The sequence below is a fragment of the Rhipicephalus microplus genome, chromosome 8 (assembly GCF_043290135.1).
Source record: "Rhipicephalus microplus isolate Deutch F79 chromosome 8, USDA_Rmic, whole genome shotgun sequence".
In the NCBI taxonomy this organism is placed as follows: domain Eukaryota; kingdom Metazoa; phylum Arthropoda; class Arachnida; order Ixodida; family Ixodidae; genus Rhipicephalus; species Rhipicephalus microplus.
In genome coordinates, this window is record NC_134707.1 from 54,949,335 (window position 1) to 54,973,005 (window position 23,671).

The following is a 23,671-nucleotide window of genomic DNA, read 5'->3' on the forward strand; positions in this document are numbered from 1 at the left end:
AAACTTCGTATCATTTGAAGATGAAAACCTGTCGACCTGTTCGTAACTGATCAGGTTATAAAATCAGCCATCAGAATTTCTGCAAGAACATAAACCGCAGCGTTAACTTGACATTCTTAGCAAGCTGCAGGGTTCGTAGTAGCCTTCAACAATTCAATAACCTTCCCGTTGTTCGTAGAATACAGTGTTCCTGAAACTCACTGCACCTCACGTGGTATTAGATTGCTTCCCGAATCGGGCCATTCACTTGTGAACATTGGACGATGTCAACTGATGACGCCACCTTGTAACAGTACGACTTTCCCGTGATGATATCACAATTTCTGGCAATAGGTGACTTCATAACATCACTGTGACGTAATCGTGAGCTCGAAGAATGTCACGTGAATATTTTCAACACGACTGGCAACACTCGCGACTTTTCGCAAAGTCTCGCGGAGAGAAACACCAGTATATAGACACTTACCCCCGTATTCTAGAAAGCCCCTTCACTCAACACTGCACCTTCACTTGAGAAAGCCGACGGGAGCGCCATCTTTAGGCAGGAAAAGTCACTGCATATCGTTGATAATTTACTGCTATTCTTGAGTTGCGCAGCGTCATTTTCAGCCGAGCAGCGGTGCAGTGCGAAACTCTGTCAAGTGAAGGGTAAAAGTCGAGTCAAGGAGCGTTTGTGAATACGGGGGTTAAACCCTAAAAATAAGAGGAGGGCTCACATATGACGTAAAGCCCAGCGTACGCAAAGCATCAGCACTGGGTGATGCTCTCATCTATCTTTTCAGGAACTCTACAGTTCAGGAACATCAGCAGTTCGGGACCTTCGAGTGACTGTATGGCTCTCTGTGCGATATTGCGTTCGTTCCCCGAGAATGTGTCAGCCGCTCCACTAGTAACTCGTCGCAAAACCACTTGTTTTGGGTGCCATCTGAATTCTAATGTTTTATGACATGGACACTTTCTTTCGTGCTTCCAGAGTCGAGTCTCGACTTTTAGAACTATAATGTCGGAGTGCTCGCGCAGCCATTCGAACTTATTGTCTGTCATTGAAGTGCCTTCTGAGCAGTGATCATTTGCTGCAATGTGTAGCGGATTGAATGTAAATGGGCGAGAGTTCTCCACTGAGAAAGCAAGCACGAGTGTGCACGTCGTGTTTGAAAACGACTGTTCTATTACGGGGTTCTGGACAGGCCTATGCAGTCAATGGAAGCAGCGGGCACTCAAGGACACACGTAAACGGCATCGGTGCACCCACTTGGGTTTTCATGCATTCTGTGCTAAGTAAGTACCATGTCATCCAGACGCAGAGTTTCCGGTCAAATATTCCTCCTCCACCAGCCCCTTTTTTCTTTAGAATATTTATCGCGAGGCAAACACTGCCATTTGAGTGGATGATAGTGGATTGCTGAAGGTACCTATTTCGAAAGCCTCCAGTAAAGATTTGCGTTTCTGCTCTAAGGTTGCATAATATGTTGTTCTCAATGACCTACTTTGGTTATATGTGACAGATGTCGCGACTTTAATGCCAAACAGTAAATAAAAGGTGCAAAAAATTTTGTAGCATTATAGCTGACACTGCAGTGATGGCTATTCAATTTGATAACCATTACATAGGCACAGCTACGATGCACCCGTCACGTCTGGTTAAGGTCTAGTGTGGTTAGGCGCCCTCCGCATACGTTGATTTATGTAGCAGTTTTCGGGGCTACTGATCTAATGACAACCAGCACTTCGTATCAGCTTACACCGTCCGTTGTCGCTTATATTTGTGTTGCCGTTGGCATCGTTGCGTAACTGTGAATAAACAACTGGATAGATAAAACATATGTGGCTGTTTTACGTATCTCTAATTATAAGTACAAGGTCCCGTTGTGTTTTGACTACATCGCAATGAGGCCACCACGGCGACGATTTCTTCTTGCAACATTCGGGTCAGCAGTCGCGCATTGTAACCACTAAAGATCCGCATAGGATGGTACAAGACAAAGTGATCACAAATAATTTATACAGAAAGTGCGCTATGGAAAGAAGCTTACATTTAGGACGCACAATCGGCAATACTGGTGGAAGCAATGTTTCATGAACCAGACTCGTTTTCGTCGGCCGAAGTCAACCCGAAAACCTCACGCCGATCTCATGAAAAACGCGAGTGTTCTTTTGGAAACAATTCCTTCTGGAACATGTTCCGCATTGAAAGGTTTCCCGCCATTTCAAACCTTTGGCGTCCTCGCTATGCCTCTTGTTTGTAACTATGCAACGGTGTTCTTCGCCATTATGTCGGTGCTTGGCTTCGGGAGTGTCCTATGGAGACGACGAAGCAGCAGTGGCTAAAGAGATCAATGTCATCAACAAAATGGTTGTAAACTTCGTGGCACTAGCAAATAAAGGTTACTTTTTGTCCAGCAGACCATTATTTCCTTGCGCTTTGTCAGGCCACTCATTTGATGCCTACGCTACCACGGCATGAGAGAAGTGGCCAGCATATTTTAGGCTTCCAAAGACCCTTATGGCTATGTAGGTCATACATATACTCAATTCTACTTCGCTTGAAGAATGTGGTAACTTGACACCTCAGAATGATAGACATAGATATATTTACCATTCGTTCAGCTGCAGGTAAACATTTGCTTTCGTTGTGAAATCAACGCGATGATGCCGAGGTGAAGCTACGATGACAAAACACAACTGTATGATTATACATCTCATCAATAAATAATTACTCGATTTGACCTGCTTTCTTCGATTTATCACAACACACATGATAAGAGGCAAAGGATCAAGAATTCCAAAATGGCGTGAAGCTCTCATTCGGCCTTGAAAGACAAAGACAACAGCTATGGTTCAAGCACTTTGATAGCACTGTTGTGGATTCATTTATGATAAAACGTTTTAAATACAACAATAAGTATAAATAAAACACTAAAACATTCGTCTTTTCTTGTTGTCCGACACTAAACTGCATGCGTTTCCGTACACTTCACATCAGCGTCATGCACTATCACATTTGATCACGGCTTTAGCTTTGCAATAGCGTTATTTCAAATACAAAAATATAAGTGAGCAGCCAGTGTTACACGAAAGTTTTAAGTAAGTAAGATACCACACACATCACATAAGTTTATAACTCGAATGTAAATTTGCTCGTTCACGTTTTTTACGTGTCCGACACGTAATTTATTAAACGAAAATTGTATGTCATTTGGAGAACGTTTGTCTAGCTAAAGACATCAAGCAGCTCAAAGCCATAACTATGACAAGTACTTGACTACGGTAATCATTGCTGCACTTATTGAATGATATCGATTACGTTGAAGACCCAAAAGTGATAGAAGGCATAATTCTGCTCGTGGTTGACAGGTTTACAAAAACACGTACAAAAATCTTCCAAAGTTCCTAGATAAGGTGACCGTGTGTTAACGTGATGACAATGTACTTGTAAGTGATGTGAAGTGGCCATGAAGACTAATGTTTTGGTAAAGTGAAATAGCAATACCAAGTACATGTGCACCTTCCTCCAATTCGGAGACTAAGGAGGCATATTCCTTTTTTAATTTCGTTTTTGTTGTAGAAACAAAACAAAATTCATGTGCACCTTCTTCCATTTTGGTGACTAAGGTGGCATATTTTTTTTTTCAAATTTCGTTTTTGTTGTAGAAAGAATGCATTTGAAAATTTTGTGTGAACCAAGGTCCTGCAGTTTGAGAATGCAAAAAATAAACTAACGAAAGATCACAGTGACTCATCTCGTATTGGTAAATTTCACGTGGAACATTTAGGCACACGCTGGTTTCTCACTACGCGGACTGATACGAAGTGTTACAAAAATCTTGTGCTCACCAGAATTCAAGACTATGTCCCAGTTTTTTCAAGAAGCTGGCTTTGCTGTATAGCTCAAAAATCTATGAAAAAAAAGCCTCGAATCACATAAGTTGTCACATTTCATCCCCAACGATGTCGCACGCAACTCGGCCTGCCGACATCAAGACAACCAACAATGGCAAACCATATCTGACTAGGCATTTAAAAATATTCCAGAAAACAGAATATCTCGATACTGTGACATGAAGCTCTTTTAGGGAGTGTATTCTGCTTCTTCAATGACGCTCTCTTATCCGCGTGCTTTGTCTCTTAGAATTCGTAATTTCAAAAATTTAGCAGCTTAGAAGAGTGGACATTTTGCGCACGTTCTACAAGCCCTTCCATGAAGGGCAATGTCTCGATAACGGTCCTCCTTGGTCGCACTGGCGTCCTCAATTGTTCTAAGCAAACGTAACCAAATAACCAAACAATCCGACGTTGTGGCGACCAGCCAACGATGCATGCGACTGTGATGTAATCGAATGGGAGGGGAATCACGTTGCTCCTCCACCAAGTTGCGTGCATCGCTACCAGTGGGCTTTTCTTCATGATGCAGTTACTCACGCCACCGACACCATCAGGACTTGCGTTATAATATATCCTCGTTTTGTATAGCCCAACGCGGCGTGCGCCTTGTAAGTGGGTAAGCGTAATACATTGCACTACGAAGAAACAAGACAAAATTGACAAACGACTAGGGGCTCGAGACAATTTATGTGGGCTCCTAAAGTTTAGAAAGCAAAAGTGACCGCTCCAGTGGCGATTCGTAACGCGGCAAAGTGCATCTGTAGCTTCCCCGATACTCTACAATGCATGCCGGTTCTTTTGTTTTTTATTTACCGCCGGCCACTGCACTGCGTTCTCCTTTCCTCATTGCAGCGTCCAGTGTTTTAGATGAAGATAAGGGTAAAGAGGGTGCGTCTCTGGGCACATTTCACTGCTCCGGTGAGCGAGAAGGCGCAGGTGGCATGACTGAGAAAGCGTACTCGCATGAGATGGTCGCCGAGTTGTTAGCTTCGTTGCTGCTCTTACTCTCCATCCCGGAAGGAGAGGTGTACCACCGGAAGCTACGCGGTTCCTCTGAGCTCGAACGAAACAACGTATTGGCGCACCCCTGGCTTTACCTCTGACGTAACAAGAAAGAAGCCACGTGTGTATCTCTCGTCAGGAGTATAAAAACGCTGGGCAGGCGCCGAGCAGATACAAAAGCCTTCAGAGGCCTTTCCCGCCCTTGTGTTAGAGTGAGACCGACATCACGCAGCCATGAACGGCCTGGTAAGCGACCATAGGATGTGAGATTAGTGGAAGAAATGGTGGTTTGTTATAGTGTTGGGTTCGGAGCAGCTCAGTTCGTTGAATTGTGTTACCAGGATGTGCACAGTGGATACCTACATAACTTCTCGTATACCTTACGAAGTTTTGGGCATATGAATGCGTACTCAGAATATGCACTTGGTTGCCAGAAAGTGATGATATATGGGTGAGAGAAATGAGGCTTTTTTGAAGATCATGCAAATCCAGTATGACCGTTTTTCCTCGGAACTGCTGGATGATGTCAGTGTTCATTTTATACTCAAAGATCACAATATTGAGCAGCATCGTAGCGTGCTTATTGAGTTCTACATGAGGCGGTCTTACCGGCGTGTTTCGTAGTAAACTTGGTAGTGTAGCTGTTGCCTAGTAGCAAAGAGATGCGTTCATTGAGTTTGTACCACCTCTGCGCCTATCCTCTGGCAAGAGTGGAAAGCCATTCAAGGAAAATTATCGCCAGTCGCTCATTGCTTTGCAACATGGGACAACAATCGTTGTAAACTAGGTGCCATAAGATGGCTGGAAGTGACATGAGTCGCGATTGTGCCACCCTAGCAGTCGGTGTTTCTACGAAGAGTCGAAGGCAACTTTTCCCTCTTTCATTTGAAGAACCAGGCTACGAACTATGTTGGGTGCTATCCTGAATAAACCCAGCAACAATTATAATCTCTCTGCCAACATTGAAATAAAAAGGTTTGATATCGGTAAACCCAAATCGTTTTAATGATACTCATGTTAAACAACGTGTATGGAATAGCTATACCCAAATCACTAAGCATTTCATTACATTAAATCCGCACTTCTATGATTATCCGTTCAGCACGATGTAATAGAGCCTGCTTCGGTTGATCGGTGCTTAGGGTGTTTTGCTGCCGGCCTAAACATCATGGGTTCGACACCAGCAGCGGTGGTTCCATTTCGATGGAGGCGAAATTGTGAACTCCCGTGTACTGTTCAATGTCAGTGCACATAAACGACCACCACATGGACGAAATTTCCAAAGCCCTCCACTGTGGCATCTCTCTCAACCATATCGTGGTTTGGACGCCAAACCGCAGATTAAAATTATCACGATTTAAATATTAAGACTCATCACACTAACCTAAATTGTCAAAACATTGAGGCTTCGAAAATGGCTGCTGTGAAGGTATCACTCCCTAGTGAACACCCCTACGAAAGTGCCGGATTAGAACAGATATAGCCAAGCTACAGTCATCTGTAGTGGTATAAATAAGCAAACTTGGTACGTACCCGACGCATTATGGCACAAATGAGCAGAAACCACGGAATAGGGTACACAGCGCGTCAGCAATATCGAAAACGTAGTTCAGAAAGAGCGACTTACATTAGCGAGCACGCAATGTAATTTTCGTGCAGCCGACACAATTTGGTTTGTTATTACATCCACAGTTCTCACATTTCTTATCTTCTGTTAGAAAATCTGAAGACTTTTCGAGGTCGTACTTTGAGAACAAATTTGCGTGTCTGTTTCATGACTATCCACCCGCCTTCGTAGTCTGGAAGATTTCTTGATCGACCACGAACCCAAACGTCGTGGGACCAAATCTCTGTCTGCCACGGCGACCGCATTATGATGGAGCGGTAATGCTAGGGACCCATGTGCTTAGATATAGGTGCACGTTAATTAAACTACCTCAGGCTGTCGAACTTCGGAGCTTTTAGATACGGCTTTCGTAATCATCCTATCGTGGTTTTGGGACGTAAAACACCGAATTTTGTTTTTATTCCGAAAGCCACGCTGCAATCATCTTGACCGCATTCGATTGCAGGTGCACACCATCCTGTTCACTGCCCTTTTCGGCAGCGCCCTCAGTGGATTCCTCAGTGGAAGTGGCACTGGAGGTGGTGTTGATGGAGGCTACGGTGGGGCGGGTATTGGAGGCTACGGTGGTGGTAGTCTCGGAGGTTACGGTGGAGGGCTTGGTGCCGGTGGCCTCGGAGGAGCAGGAGGCCTAGGTGCCGGAGGTCTGGGAGGAGGCAGTGGCAACGTGGGTGTTGGGAGCAGCGTAGTCCTGCTGAACGGCGGCCGTGGGGGTGCAAGCAAATCGGTGGCAGGGCCTGCGTTCCTCGTTCGCACAGTGCACCACGTGTCTCAAGTGCAAGGCGGTGGAGCCATTGTGGCGCACTCTGGTCTCGGTGGTGTCGATGGAGCCGGCATTGGTGGAGGCGCCAGCATCGGAGGTGCTGGACTGATTGGTGGTGGAGCTGGTGGTCTCGGAGGAGGCTACGGAGGTGGCGCTTATGGAGCTGGAGGCCTCGGTGGAGGTTACGGAGGCGGAGGATACGGGGCTGGTGGTGCTGGAGGTGGTGGTGTCGTTGGCAAGCTACTGCTCGTCAAGCATCACAAGTGAAATCTGTCACCAGTGTTCTTTAACGTTTTAAACACAAACAGGTAAGCATTCTTATTATAAGTCAAGCATAGGTGTAAGCACATGCAGGCCGTAGTGCAGTGCCCCCGCTAATATCTAGTTCTAACTGCGTTTGGGTCGTTAGGGTGCGAGTGGGTGTTGGGGAGAGAGGGCACTCCAGTAAACTTTCACACTATTCGGCCCTTCACCCTTGATGCCTAATTGAAAACTATGCGCAGGCATATAAGGAGTACAGTTTTGTTACTATAAGCAACAATTATGGCTTCACACAGTTTACATGAGTGCGCCACACTTAAGGTGCAACCGAAAATAATAAGGGATTGCTCGCTTAGTGCCCCACGTTGGAATAAAACGCTATATACTTAGGAAATAAATTTGATAATATATAATTACTCTTCAAGATCTGAAGATCTTGAAGAGTAATTTTTAGTATTCTAAAGTTATATGGCAGTTTTTTTTTCTTATAATGTATGCGATATTCCCCGAGTGAATTGCAGTTTTCTGCATGAACGTAGCAGTGCTCACTGCTTTTTACATACTGTCACGGTAATCATCGTGCCATTGATAAGGCGAACCCACTTGCGAACTATATATTTGAAATAGTAAGCTTTTGCTTCATAGATGATTCCTCTACTTTACTTTTGTGACACCGTTGGTTTAATAACGCGAATTGTGGTAGTCGGAAGGGTGACTTCAATTCGCTTTATGGTGAGAGTGACCATACCCATTACTTTCCAGCTTTATGGTGAGAGTGACCATACCCATTACTTTCCAGGTGTAAGCGAAGGCACCTGAAGACTATAGCGTCCTTCTCAACTCGTGAGCTTCCACTCCACCTGCTCTTTTACCTCAATCGACGAAGAGAAAGATTCTATGAATCGCTCCGCAAACAGGTTGACAGTGTACGCTGACCCGGAACTTGTTTCCCTCCTAATAAAGCTGTGATTTACTCAACGTACCATCTAACTGACTCTCACTCTGTGTTTGTTTATATTTTCATATCGCGTGCAATTTGGAACGTCAGCCTATCAAATGCCAAACAATGACCGATGATCGTGCACCTTATCATGAGCAATGTCATCCATTAAAAGTAGGGAGACAAGATATAGTAGCGAGAGAAAAGGGCACACATATTAGCCGTATATAGTTCTGGCTAAGGCATTAGACAGGGATGTTTGATATATTGTAAAACCGTATAAAACGGAAGACAAAACTCATGACACAGTGAAAAGAAAATGATTCGACATTTTATTTTTACTGTCTTGGGTTTCACATCTGGTTTTATAATTCTGACTTTTTATACCTTGCTCAAATCGTACCAACTCCACCTAACACACTTGAAGTATAGAGGTGGAAGGAAAACTAGAAGCATATTACAAACTTCGTATCATTTGAAGATGAAAACCTGTCGACCTGTTCGTAACTGATCAGGTTATAAAATCAGCCATCAGAATTTCTGCAAGAACATAAACCGCAGCGTTAACTTGACATTCTTAGCAAGCTGCAGGGTTCGTAGTAGCCTTCAACAATTCAATAACCTTCCCGTTGTTCGTAGAATACAGTGTTCCTGAAACTCACTGCACCTCACGTGGTATTAGATTGCTTCCCGAATCGGGCCATTCACTTGTGAACATTGGACGATGTCAACTGATGACGCCACCTTGTAACAGTACGACTTTCCCGTGATGATATCACAATTTCTGGCAATAGGTGACTTCATAACATCACTGTGACGTAATCGTGAGCTCGAAGAATGTCACGTGAATATTTTCAACACGACTGGCAACACTCGCGACTTTTCGCAAAGTCTCGCGGAGAGAAACACCAGTATATAGACACTTACCCCCGTATTCTAGAAAGCCCCTTCACTCAACACTGCACCTTCACTTGAGAAAGCCGACGGGAGCGCCATCTTTAGGCAGGAAAAGTCACTGCATATTGTTGATAATTTACTGCTATTCTTGAGTTGCGCAGCGTCATTTTCAGCCGAGCAGCGGTGCAGTGCGAAACTCTGTCAAGTGAAGGGTAAAAGTCGAGTCAAGGAGCGTTTGTGAATACGGGGGTTAAACCCTAAAAATAAGAGGAGGGCTCACATATGACGTAAAGCCCAGCGTACGCAAAGCATCAGCACTGGGTGATGCTCTCATCTATCTTTTCAGGAACTCTACAGTTCAGGAACATCAGCAGTTCGGGACCTTCGAGTGACTGTATGGCTCTCTGTGCGATATTGCGTTCGTTCCCCGAGAATGTGTCAGCCGCTCCACTAGTCACTCGTCGCAAAACCACTTGTTTTGGGTGCCATCTGAATTCTAATGTTTTATGACATGGACACTTTCTTTCGTGCTTCCAGAGTCGAGTCTCGACTTTTAGAACTATAATGTCGGAGTGCTCGCGCAGCCATTCGAACTTATTGTCTGTCATTGAAGTGCCTTCTGAGCAGTGATCATTTGCTGCAATGTGTAGCGGATTGAATGTAAATGGGCGAGAGTTCTCCACTGAGAAAGCAAGCACGAGTGTGCACGTCGTGTTTGAAAACGACTGTTCTATTACGGGGTTCTGGACAGGCCTATGCAGTCAATGGAAGCAGCGGGCACTCAAGGACACACGTAAACGGCATCGGTGCACCCACTTGGGTTTTCATGCATTCTGTGCTAAGTAAGTACCATGTCATCCAGACGCAGAGTTTCCGGTCAAATATTCCTCCTCCACCAGCCCCTTTTTTCTTTAGAATATTTATCGCGAGGCAAACACTGCCATTTGAGTGGATGATAGTGGATTGCTGAAGGTACCTATTTCGAAAGCCTCCAGTAAAGATTTGCGTTTCTGCTCTAAGGTTGCATAATATGTTGTTCTCAATGACCTACTTTGGTTATATGTGACAGATGTCGCGACTTTAATGCCAAACAGTAAATAAAAGGTGCAAAAAATTTTGTAGCATTATAGCTGACACTGCAGTGATGGCTATTTAATTTGATAACCATTACATAGGCACAGCTACGATGCACCCGTCACGTCTGGTTAAGGTCTAGTGTGGTTAGGCGCCCTCCGCATACGTTGATTTATGTAGCAGTTTTCGGGGCTACTGATCTAATGACAACCAGCACTTCGTATCAGCTTACACCGTCCGTTGTCGCTTATATTTGTGTTGCCGTTGGCATCGTTGCGTAACTGTGAATAAACAACTGGATAGATAAAACATATGTGGCTGTTTTACGTATCTCTAATTATAAGTACAAGGTCCCGTTGTGTTTTGACTACATCGCAATGAGGCCACCACGGCGACGATTTCTTCTTGCAACATTCGGGTCAGCAGTCGCGCATTGTAACCACTAAAGATCCGCATAGGATGGTACAAGACAAAGTGATCACAAATAATTTATACAGAAAGTGCGCTATGGAAAGAAGCTTACATTTAGGACGCACAATCGGCAATACTGGTGGAAGCAATGTTTCATGAACCAGACTCGTTTTCGTCGGCCGAAGTCAACCCGAAAACCTCACGCCGATCTCATGAAAAACGCGAGTGTTCTTTTGGAAACAATTCCTTCTGGAACATGTTCCGCATTGAAAGGTTTCCCGCCATTTCAAACCTTTGGCGTCCTCGCTATGCCTCTTGTTTGTAACTATGCAACGGTGTTCTTCGCCATTATGTCGGTGCTTGGCTTCGGGAGTGTCCTATGGAGACGACGAAGCAGCAGTGGCTAAAGAGATCAATGTCATCAACAAAATGGTTGTAAACTTCGTGGCACTAGCAAATAAAGGTTACTTTTTGTCCAGCAGACCATTATTTCCTTGCGCTTTGTCAGGCCACTCATTTGATGCCTACGCTACCACGGCATGAGAGAAGTGGCCAGCATATTTTAGGCTTCCAAAGACCCTTATGGCTATGTAGGTCATACATATACTCAATTCTACTTCGCTTGAAGAATGTGGTAACTTGACACCTCAGAATGATAGACATAGATAAATTTACCATTAGTTCAGCTGCAGGTAAACATTTGCTTTCGTTGTGAAATCAACGCGATGATGCCGAGGTGAAGCTACGATGACAAAACACAACTGTATGATTATACATCTCATCAATAAATAATTACTCGATTTGACCTGCTTTCTTCGATTTATCACAACACACATGATAAGAGGCAAAGGATCAAGAATTCCAAAATGGCGTGAAGCTCTCATTCGGCCTTGAAAGACAAAGACAACAGCTATGGTTCAAGCACTTTGATAGCACTGTTGTGGATTCATTTATGATAAAACGTTTTAAATACAACAATAAGTATAAATAAAACACTAAAACATTCGTCTTTTCTTGTTGTCCGACACTAAACTGCATGCGTTTCCGTACACTTCACATCAGCGTCATGCACTATCACATTTGATCACGGCTTTAGCTTTGCAATAGCGTTATTTCAAATACAAAAATATAAGTGAGCAGCCAGTGTTACACGAAAGTTTTAAGTAAGTAAGATACCACACACATCACATAAGTTTATAACTCGAATGTAAATTTGCTCGTTCACGTTTTTTACGTGTCCGACACGTAATTTATTAAACGAAAATTGTATGTCATTTGGAGAACGTTTGTCTAGCTAAAGACATCAAGCAGCTCAAAGCCATAACTATGACAAGTACTTGACTACGGTAATCATTGCTGCACTTATTGAATGATATCGATTACGTTGAAGACCCAAAAGTGATAGAAGGCATAATTCTGCTCGTGGTTGACAGGTTTACAAAAACACGTACAAAAATCTTCCAAAGTTCCTAGATAAGGTGACCGTGTGTTAACGTGATGACAATGTACTTGTAAGTGATGTGAAGTGGCCATGAAGACTAATGTTTTGGTAAAGTGAAATAGCAATACCAAGTACATGTGCACCTTCCTCCAATTCGGAGACTAAGGAGGCATATTCCTTTTTTAATTTCGTTTTTGTTGTAGAAACAAAACAAAATTCATGTGCACCTTCTTCCATTTTGGTGACTAAGGTGGCATATTTTTTTTTTCAAATTTCGTTTTTGTTGTAGAAAGAATGCATTTGAAAATTTTGTGTGAACCAAGGTCCTGCAGTTTGAGAATGCAAAAAATAAACTAACGAAAGATCACAGTGACTCATCTCGTATTGGTAAATTTCACGTGGAACATTTAGGCACACGCTGGTTTCTCACTACGCGGACTGATACGAAGTGTTACAAAAATCTTGTGCTCACCAGAATTCAAGACTATGTCCCAGTTTTTTCAAGAAGCTGGCTTTGCTGTATAGCTCAAAAATCTATGAAAAAAAAAGCCTCGAATCACATAAGTTGTCACATTTCATCCCCAACGATGTCGCACGCAACTCGGCCTGCCGACATCAAGACAACCAACAATGGCAAACCATATCTGACTAGGCATTTAAAAATATTCCAGAAAACAGAATATCTCGATACTGTGACATGAAGCTCTTTTAGGGAGTGTATTCTGCTTCTTCAATGACGCTCTCTTATCCGCGTGCTTTGTCTCTTAGAATTCGTAATTTCAAAAATTTAGCAGCTTAGAAGAGTGGACATTTTGCGCACGTTCTACAAGCCCTTCCATGAAGGGCAATGTCTCGATAACGGTCCTCCTTGGTCGCACTGGCGTCCTCAATTGTTCTAAGCAAACGTAACCAAATAACCAAACAATCCGACGTTGTGGCGACCAGCCAACGATGCATGCGACTGTGATGTAATCGAATGGGAGGGGAATCACGTTGCTCCTCCACCAAGTTGCGTGCATCGCTACCAGTGGGCTTTTCTTCATGATGCAGTTACTCACGCCACCGACACCATCAGGACTTGCGTTATAATATATCCTCGTTTTGTATAGCCCAACGCGGCGTGCGCCTTGTAAGTGGGTAAGCGTAATACATTGCACTACGAAGAAACAAGACAAAATTGACAAACGACTAGGGGCTCGAGACAATTTATGTGGGCTCCTAAAGTTTAGAAAGCAAAAGTGACCGCTCCAGTGGCGATTCGTAACGCGGCAAAGTGCATCTGTAGCTTCCCCGATACTCTACAATGCATGCCGGTTCTTTTGTTTTTTATTTACCGCCGGCCACTGCACTGCGTTCTCCTTTCCTCATTGCAGCGTCCAGTGTTTTAGATGAAGATAAGGGTAAAGAGGGTGCGTCTCTGGGCACATTTCACTGCTCCGGTGAGCGAGAAGGCGCAGGTGGCATGACTGAGAAAGCGTACTCGCATGAGATGGTCGCCGAGTTGTTAGCTTCGTTGCTGCTCTTACTCTCCATCCCGGAAGGAGAGGTGTACCACCGGAAGCTACGCGGTTCCTCTGAGCTCGAACGAAACAACGTATTGGCGCACCCCTGGCTTTACCTCTGACGTAACAAGAAAGAAGCCACGTGTGTATCTCTCGTCAGGAGTATAAAAACGCTGGGCAGGCGCCGAGCAGATACAAAAGCCTTCAGAGGCCTTTCCCGCCCTTGTGTTAGAGTGAGACCGACATCACGCAGCCATGAACGGCCTGGTAAGCGACCATAGGATGTGAGATTAGTGGAAGAAATGGTGGTTTGTTATAGTGTTGGGTTCGGAGCAGCTCAGTTCGTTGAATTGTGTTACCAGGATGTGCACAGTGGATACCTACATAACTTCTCGTATACCTTACGAAGTTTTGGGCATATGAATGCGTACTCAGAATATGCACTTGGTTGCCAGAAAGTGATGATATATGGGTGAGAGAAATGAGGCTTTTTTGAAGATCATGCAAATCCAGTATGACCGTTTTTCCTCGGAACTGCTGGATGATGTCAGTGTTCATTTTATACTCAAAGATCACAATATTGAGCAGCATCGTAGCGTGCTTATTGAGTTCTACATGAGGCGGTCTTACCGGCGTGTTTCGTAGTAAACTTGGTAGTGTAGCTGTTGCCTAGTAGCAAAGAGATGCGTTCATTGAGTTTGTACCACCTCTGCGCCTATCCTCTGGCAAGAGTGGAAAGCCATTCAAGGAAAATTATCGCCAGTCGCTCATTGCTTTGCAACATGGGACAACAATCGTTGTAAACTAGGTGCCATAAGATGGCTGGAAGTGACATGAGTCGCGATTGTGCCACCCTAGCAGTCGGTGTTTCTACGAAGAGTCGAAGGCAACTTTTCCCTCTTTCATTTGAAGAACCAGGCTACGAACTATGTTGGGTGCTATCCTGAATAAACCCAGCAACAATTATAATCTCTCTGCCAACATTGAAATAAAAAGGTTTGATATCGGTAAACCCAAATCGTTTTAATGATACTCATGTTAAACAACGTGTATGGAATAGCTATACCCAAATCACTAAGCATTTCATTACATTAAATCCGCACTTCTATGATTATCCGTTCAGCACGATGTAATAGAGCCTGCTTCGGTTGATCGGTGCTTAGGGTGTTTTGCTGCCGGCCTAAACATCATGGGTTCGACACCAGCAGCGGTGGTTCCATTTCGATGGAGGCGAAATTGTGAACTCCCGTGTACTGTTCAATGTCAGTGCACATAAACGACCACCACATGGACGAAATTTCCAAAGCCCTCCACTGTGGCATCTCTCTCAACCATATCGTGGTTTGGACGCCAAACCGCAGATTAAAATTATCACGATTTAAATATTAAGACTCATCACACTAACCTAAATTGTCAAAACATTGAGGCTTCGAAAATGGCTGCTGTGAAGGTATCACTCCCTAGTGAACACCCCTACGAAAGTGCCGGATTAGAACAGATATAGCCAAGCTACAGTCATCTGTAGTGGTATAAATAAGCAAACTTGGTACGTACCCGACGCATTATGGCACAAATGAGCAGAAACCACGGAATAGGGTACACAGCGCGTCAGCAATATCGAAAACGTAGTTCAGAAAGAGCGACTTACATTAGCGAGCACGCAATGTAATTTTCGTGCAGCCGACACAATTTGGTTTGTTATTACATCCACAGTTCTCACATTTCTTATCTTCTGTTAGAAAATCTGAAGACTTTTCGAGGTCGTACTTTGAGAACAAATTTGCGTGTCTGTTTCATGACTATCCACCCGCCTTCGTAGTCTGGAAGATTTCTTGATCGACCACGAACCCAAACGTCGTGGGACCAAATCTCTGTCTGCCACGGCGACCGCATTATGATGGAGCGGTAATGCTAGGGACCCATGTGCTTAGATATAGGTGCACGTTAATTAAACTACCTCAGGCTGTCGAACTTCGGAGCTTTTAGATACGGCTTTCGTAATCATCCTATCGTGGTTTTGGGACGTAAAACACCGAATTTTGTTTTTATTCCGAAAGCCACGCTGCAATCATCTTGACCGCATTCGATTGCAGGTGCACACCATCCTGTTCACTGCCCTTTTCGGCAGCGCCCTCAGTGGATTCCTCAGTGGAAGTGGCACTGGAGGTGGTGTTGATGGAGGCTACGGTGGGGCGGGTATTGGAGGCTACGGTGGTGGTAGTCTCGGAGGTTACGGTGGAGGGCTTGGTGCCGGTGGCCTCGGAGGAGCAGGAGGCCTAGGTGCCGGAGGTCTGGGAGGAGGCAGTGGCAACGTGGGTGTTGGGAGCAGCGTAGTCCTGCTGAACGGCGGCCGTGGGGGTGCAAGCAAATCGGTGGCAGGGCCTGCGTTCCTCGTTCGCACAGTGCACCACGTGTCTCAAGTGCAAGGCGGTGGAGCCATTGTGGCGCACTCTGGTCTCGGTGGTGTCGATGGAGCCGGCATTGGTGGAGGCGCCAGCATCGGAGGTGCTGGACTGATTGGTGGTGGAGCTGGTGGTCTCGGAGGAGGCTACGGAGGTGGCGCTTATGGAGCTGGAGGCCTCGGTGGAGGTTACGGAGGCGGAGGATACGGGGCTGGTGGTGCTGGAGGTGGTGGTGTCGTTGGCAAGCTACTGCTCGTCAAGCATCACAAGTGAAATCTGTCACCAGTGTTCTTTAACGTTTTAAACACAAACAGGTAAGCATTCTTATTATAAGTCAAGCATAGGTGTAAGCACATGCAGGCCGTAGTGCAGTGCCCCCGCTAATATCTAGTTCTAACTGCGTTTGGGTCGTTAGGGTGCGAGTGGGTGTTGGGGAGAGAGGGCACTCCAGTAAACTTTCACACTATTCGGCCCTTCACCCTTGATGCCTAATTGAAAACTATGCGCAGGCATATAAGGAGTACAGTTTTGTTACTATAAGCAACAATTATGGCTTCACACAGTTTACATGAGTGCGCCACACTTAAGGTGCAACCGAAAATAATAAGGGATTGCTCGCTTAGTGCCCCACGTTGGAATAAAACGCTATATACTTAGGAAATAAATTTGATAATATATAATTACTCTTCAAGATCTGAAGATCTTGAAGAGTAATTTTTAGTATTCTAAAGTTATATGGCAGTTTTTTTTTCTTATAATGTATGCGATATTCCCCGAGTGAATTGCAGTTTTCTGCATGAACGTAGCAGTGCTCACTGCTTTTTACATACTGTCACGGTAATCATCGTGCCATTGATAAGGCGAACCCACTTGCGAACTATATATTTGAAATAGTAAGCTTTTGCTTCATAGATGATTCCTCTACTTTACTTTTGTGACACCGTTGGTTTAATAACGCGAATTGTGGTAGTCGGAAGGGTGACTTCAATTCGCTTTATGGTGAGAGTGACCATACCCATTACTTTCCAGCTTTATGGTGAGAGTGACCATACCCATTACTTTCCAGGTGTAAGCGAAGGCACCTGAAGACTATAGCGTCCTTCTCAACTCGTGAGCTTCCACTCCACCTGCTCTTTTACCTCAATCGACGAAGAGAAAGATTCTATGAATCGCTCCGCAAACAGGTTGACAGTGTACGCTGACCCGGAACTTGTTTCCCTCCTAATAAAGCTGTGATTTACTCAACGTACCATCTAACTGACTCTCACTCTGTGTTTGTTTATATTTTCATATCGCGTGCAATTTGGAACGTCAGCCTATCAAATGCCAAACAATGACCGATGATCGTGCACCTTATCATGAGCAATGTCATCCATTAAAAGTAGGGAGACAAGATATAGTAGCGAGAGAAAAGGGCACACATATTAGCCGTATATAGTTCTGGCTAAGGCATTAGACAGGGATGTTTGATATATTGTAAAACCGTATAAAACGGAAGACAAAACTCATGACACAGTGAAAAGAAAATGATTCGACATTTTATTTTTACTGTCTTGGGTTTCACATCTGGTTTTATAATTCTGACTTTTTATACCTTGCTCAAATCGTACCAACTCCACCTAACACACTTGAAGTATAGAGGTGGAAGGAAAACTAGAAGCATATTACAAACTTCGTATCATTTGAAGATGAAAACCTGTCGACCTGTTCGTAACTGATCAGGTTATAAAATCAGCCATCAGAATTTCTGCAAGAACATAAACCGCAGCGTTAACTTGACATTCTTAGCAAGCTGCAGGGTTCGTAGTAGCCTTCAACAATTCAATAACCTTCCCGTTGTTCGTAGAATACAGTGTTCCTGAAACTCACTGCACCTCACGTGGTATTAGATTGCTTCCCGAATCGGGCCATTCACTTGTGAACATTGGACGATGTCAACTGATGACGCCACCTTGTAACAGTACGACTTTCCCGTGATGATATCACAATTTCTGGCAATAGGTGACTTCATAACATCACTGTGACGTAATCGTGAGCTCGAAGAATGTCACGTGAATATTTTCAACACGACTGGCAACACTCGCGACTTTTCGCAAAGTCTCGCGGAGAGAAACACCAGTATATAGACACTTACCCCCGTATTCTAGAAAGCCCCTTCACTCAACACTGCACCTTCACTTGAGAAAGCCGACGGGAGCGCCATCTTTAGGCAGGAAAAGTCACTGCATATCGTTGATAATTTACTGCTATTCTTGAGTTGCGCAGCGTCATTTTCAGCCGAGCAGAGGTGCAGTGCGAAACTCTGTCAAGTGAAGGGTAAAAGTCGAGTCAAGGAGCGTTTGTGAATACGGGGGTTAAACCCTAAAAATAAGAGGAGGGCTCACATATGACGTAAAGCCCAGCGTACGCAAAGCATCAGCACTGGGTGATGCTCTCATCTATCTTTTCAGGAACTCTACAGTTCAGGAACATCAGCAGTTCGGGACCTTCGAGTGACTGTATGGCTCTCTGTGCGATATTGCGTTCGTTCCCCGAGAATGTGTCAGCCGCTCCACTAGTCACTCGTCGCAAAACCACTTGTTTTGGGTGCCATCTGAATTCTAATGTTTTATGACATGGACACTTTCTTTCGTGCTTCCAGAGTCGAGTCTCGACTTTTAGAACTATAATGTCGGAGTGCTCGCGCAGCCATTCGAACTTATTGTCTGTCATTGAAGTGCCTTCTGAGCAGTGATCATTGGCTGCAATGTGTAGCGGATTGAATATAAATGGGCGAGAGTTCTCCACTGAGAAAGCAAGCACGAGTGTGCACGTCGTGTTTGAAAACGACTGTTCGATTACGGGGTTCTGGACAGGCCCATGCAGTCGATGGAAGCAGCGGGCACTCAAGGACACACGTAAACGGCGTCGGTGCACCCAATTGGGTTTTGATGCATTCTGCGCTAAGTAAGTACCATGTCATCCAGACGCAGAGTTTCCGGTGAAATATTCCTCCTCCACCAGCCCCTTTTTTCTTTAGAATATTTATCGTGAGGCAAACACTGCCATCTGAGTAGATGATAGTGGATTGCTGAAGACACCTATTTCGAAAGCCTCCAGTAAAGTTTTGCGTTTCTGCTCTAAGGTTGCATAATATTTTGTTCTCAATGACCTACTTTGGTTATATGTGACAGATGTCGCGACTTTAATGCCAACCAGTAAATAAAAGGTGCAAAAACTTTCGAAGCATTATAGCTCACACTGCAGTTATGGCTACTCAATTTGATAATCATTACATAGGCACAGCTGCGATGCACCCGTCACGTCGGGTTAATGTCTAGTGTGGTTAGGCGCCCTCCGCATACGTTGATTTATGTAGCAGTTTTTGGGGCTACTGATCTAATGAACACAGGCACTTCGTATCAGCTTACCGCGTCCGTTGTTGCTAATATGTATGTTTCCGTTGGCATCGTTGCGTAACTGTGAATAAACAACTGGATAGATAAAACATATGTGGCTGTTTTACGTATGTCTAAATCTAAGTACAAGGGCCTGTTGTGTTTTGACTATATCACAATGAGGCCACCACGGCGACGATTCCTTCTTGCAACATTCGGGTCAGCAGTCGCGCATTGTAACCACAAAAGATCCGCATAGGATGGTACAGGACAAAGTGATCACAAATAATTTATAAAGAAAGTGCGCTATTGAAAGAAGCTTACATTCAGGACGCACAATCGGCAATACTGGTGGAAGCAATGTTTTATGAACCAGACTCGTTTTCATCGGCCGAACTCAACCCAAAAACCTCAAGCCGATCTCATGAAGAACGCGAATCTTGTTTTGGAAACAATTCCTTCTGAAACATTCCGCATTGAAAGGTTTCCCACCATTTCAAACCTTCGGCGTCCTCGCTATGCCTCTTGTTTGTAACTATGCAACGAAGTTCTACGCCATTATGTCGGTGCTTGGCTTCGGGAGTGTCCTATGGAGACGACGAAGCAGCAGTGGCTAAAAAGATCAATGTCATCAACAAAATGGTTGTAAACTTCGTGGCACCGGCAAATAAAGGTTACTTTTTGTCCAGCAGACTATTATTTCATTGCGCTTTGTCAGGCCACTCATTTGATGCCTACGCTACCACTGCATGAGAGAAGTGGCCAGCATATTTTAGGCTTCCAAAGACCCTTATATAGGTCATACATATACTCAATTCTATTTCGCTTGAAGAATGTGGTAACTTCACACCTCAGGATGATAGACATAGATATAATTACCATTCGTTCAGCTGCAGGTAAACATTTGCTTCAGTTGTGAAATCAGCGCGATGATGCTGAAGTGACGCTACGTTGACAAAACACAACTGTATGATTATACATCTCGTCAATAAATAATTACTCAATTTGATATTCTTTCTTTGATTTATCACAACACACATAATAGGAGGCATAGGATCAAGAATTCAAGAATGGCGTGAGGCTGTCATTCGGCCTTCAAAGACAAAGACAACAGCTATGGTACAAGCACTTCGATAACACTGTTGTAGATTCACTTATAATAAAACGTTTTAAATACAACAATAAGTATAAATAAAACACTGAAATGCTCGTTTTTTCTTGTTCTCCTACACTAAACTGCATGCATTTCCGTACAATAAATTCACATCAGCCGGATTATCAGGGCAAACTACAGCCATCAGCAACTCACCACTTTCTAGCAGTTGCCCGCCACCACGTGACTCGTGTACGGACTACCCGTTCACTATTCAGGAGCTCAAAGCAGCACTCGCTTCATGCCACAAGACCTCCGCACCAGGACCTGACGGAATCTCCTACAGAGCCCTGTGTCATCTGGGTGAGCGCGCGAGAATAGCTCTACTTCAGCTATATAATGATTGTTGGCTAGAGGGCACTGTCCCCTTAAGTTGGAAAACTAGTCGTCTAGTACCATTACTAAAACCTGGCAAATCACCATTGGAACTCTCCTCCTATCGCCCGATCGCATTGGCTTGTTGCGTGGGTAAAGTGATGGAGAGAATGATTTTCAGCCGACTCGAGTGGTACTTGGAGTATCATGAGATCTACCCAATTGCCATGGCTGGCTTTCGACGTGGTCGATCATCGATCGATAGCGTCATCGACCTAATCACGTACGTTGAACACGAGAAAGGCCATAAGCGTCTTTGCGCCTCTCTGTTCCTTGACGTCAAAGGAGCCTGTGATAACGTTACACATGAAGCCGTCCTTACCGCACTAGAAGAGATTGGAGTGGGTGGCCGAATGTTTAAGTGGATACGCAGTTATCTCCAAATGCGATCCTATTTTGTGAGTACAGAGACCGGGAACACGTCTACACATTTCAATTGTCGTGGCGTCCCTCAGGGTGGTGTACTGAGCCCTGTGCTATTCAATATAACACTAATCGCTCTCCATACGCACCTACCAGACAATATTTATCTATCAACATACGCTGATGACATCTGCATCTGGACATCTGCGGTAACTCGCCTGCAGTTACGAGCGAGAATACAGAGAGCTGCTACTGCAACTACTTTGTATCTACGCGATCGAGGCCTGGAAATTTCCTGCGGAAAGTGTGCTCTTCTGGCATTTACGCGCAAACCCATGTCGAATTACAGAGTGTCAATTAACGGTCAAAATATACCGTATCGTCGATCTCACAAATTTCTGGGTGTCATAGTCGACAGAGACATGGAGCTCTCATGTGTCGTATTTGAAAATGCGATTGACAGGCATATGCCATCTTTTCAAGTTTCTCGCTGAAAAGACTTGGGTAATGCAGCCTAATGCTATGCTACGACTGTATAGGGTGCTTTTCCTTGGCTTTTTACGATACAGTCTGCCTGAATTATCAAACGCCAGCAAAACAAGTCGACGCATGATACAAAGCGTTCAAGCACAGGCGCTTCGAATATGTCTAGGTCTGCCTCAGGGTGCCTCAACAATGGCGACTATAGCTATAGCCAAAGACCACCTCGTGAAGACCCTTATTGAAATTGAAGCTTTGAGAACACACATAAGGCATGTGGGCGGGACGCCCGATCACCACCTAGCCTCTCTGCCAGTGGATAGACCTCATACGTCATTTTGTCGAACAATAACTACACATGGTGACTCCCTACCAACTGGTTTTACGCCCGCGGCGAGACCTTCCATTCCTCCATGGTGCCTCAAACAGCCAGTCATCAACCTGACAATACCAGGCATCCAGAAAAAACGAGATTTCTCAATACCAGCCCTCAAGCAGCTCAGCTTACTTCTGCTGTACGAGAAGTACCAAGACTGCACCCACGTCTACACCGACGGCTCCGTCCTGCCAAACAGCTCAACAGCGGCGGTCGTTATTCCAACGCACGCCACAAACATCAAATTCAGGACAGCTCATGCAACCACAACAACGGCAGCAGAGCTTGCAGTGCTTCGCGCTGCGCTGCGTTTCATTAACGACCAGAGCACGCAACGGTGGACGATTTTCTGCGACTGCAAGCCGGCACTGCAGTCACTTCTGTCAAATCTACGCCGTGGTCCACACGAGCAGTTGGTATTTGAAACAGAAGAAATGCTACACCATATAACAGAGAAAGGGCACCACGTTATATTTCAGTGGTTGCCAAGCCACTGTGGAATTATCGGTAACGAACGAGCTGATCAAGCTGCCCGTTCAGCCCATACAGAAGACAACGACCAGTCAATACCTCTCTCAAGGACGGACGCTGCTAGGAGGCTCCGCATGCTTGCTCGCCAACGCTCCCTGACTCTTTGGAATGAGCCTCTCTTTACGCATGCAAGATTACGATCCCTTGATCCAACGTTAAGCATGCAGCTTCCAACAAAAATTCGACGAGGCGATGCTACTGCTCTGTGCAGACTATGGTTGGGAGTCGCGTTTACCCGTTCGTACGCGTTCCGCATAGGTATGGCCGACACTGCAGACTGTGCACACTGCGGAGATGAAGAAACAATTCAACATATCCTGTGTGACTGTCCGAAATACAACCTGGAAAGACAACACTTTTCTAATAAACTAAACAGGTTAGATGACCAGCCGCTGTCAGAAGAAAGTATACTGCGCCATCGTCATCACTCATCGTCACAGAAGAAAGCCGTGCAAGCGCTACTGGGCTTCTTACGAACTACTGGCCTGTCGGAAGGCATCTGAGTGGACTGATTTTGTGGGTGCGTGTGTGTCGGTGTTTTTTTTTTCTTATTTATTTTTTACTCTCCCTTTCTCTTTCAACCCCCTATTCCCCAACCCCAGTGTAGGGTAGCATACCGGATACTAGCATCTGGTTAACCTCCCTGCCTTCCTTATTTCTCGTTTCTCTCTCTCACATCAGCGCATGCACTATCACATTTGATCACGGCTTTAACTTTGCAATAGCGTTATTTTAAATATAAAAATATAAGTAAGCAGCCAGTTTTACACGAAAGTTTTAAGTCAGTAAGATACCACACATGTAACACAAGTTTATA

At 44.7% G+C, this 23,671-nt stretch overlaps 2 protein-coding genes across 2 annotated transcripts; both read left to right on the forward strand.

Annotated features, from left to right (window-relative positions):
* Nucleotides 1–5,118: 5,118 nt before the first annotated feature.
* On the forward strand, nt 5,119–8,478 carry LOC142768262 (uncharacterized). The gene is made up of 3 exons (XM_075870216.1): nt 5,119–5,130; nt 6,957–7,579; nt 8,332–8,478. Exons 1-2 carry the CDS (start codon nt 5,119–5,121, stop codon nt 7,536–7,538), a joined length of 594 nt encoding a protein of 197 aa, XP_075726331.1. The 3' UTR covers nt 7,539–7,579; nt 8,332–8,478.
* Nucleotides 8,479–14,052: 5,574 nt separating this feature from the next.
* On the forward strand, nt 14,053–17,412 carry LOC142768263 (uncharacterized). Its single transcript, XM_075870217.1, has 3 exons — nt 14,053–14,064; nt 15,891–16,513; nt 17,266–17,412. The coding sequence occupies exons 1-2, from the start codon at nt 14,053–14,055 to the stop codon at nt 16,470–16,472; spliced, it is 594 nt and encodes a 197-aa protein (XP_075726332.1). The 3' UTR covers nt 16,473–16,513; nt 17,266–17,412.
* The last annotated feature ends 6,259 nt before the right edge of the window (nt 17,413–23,671 follow it).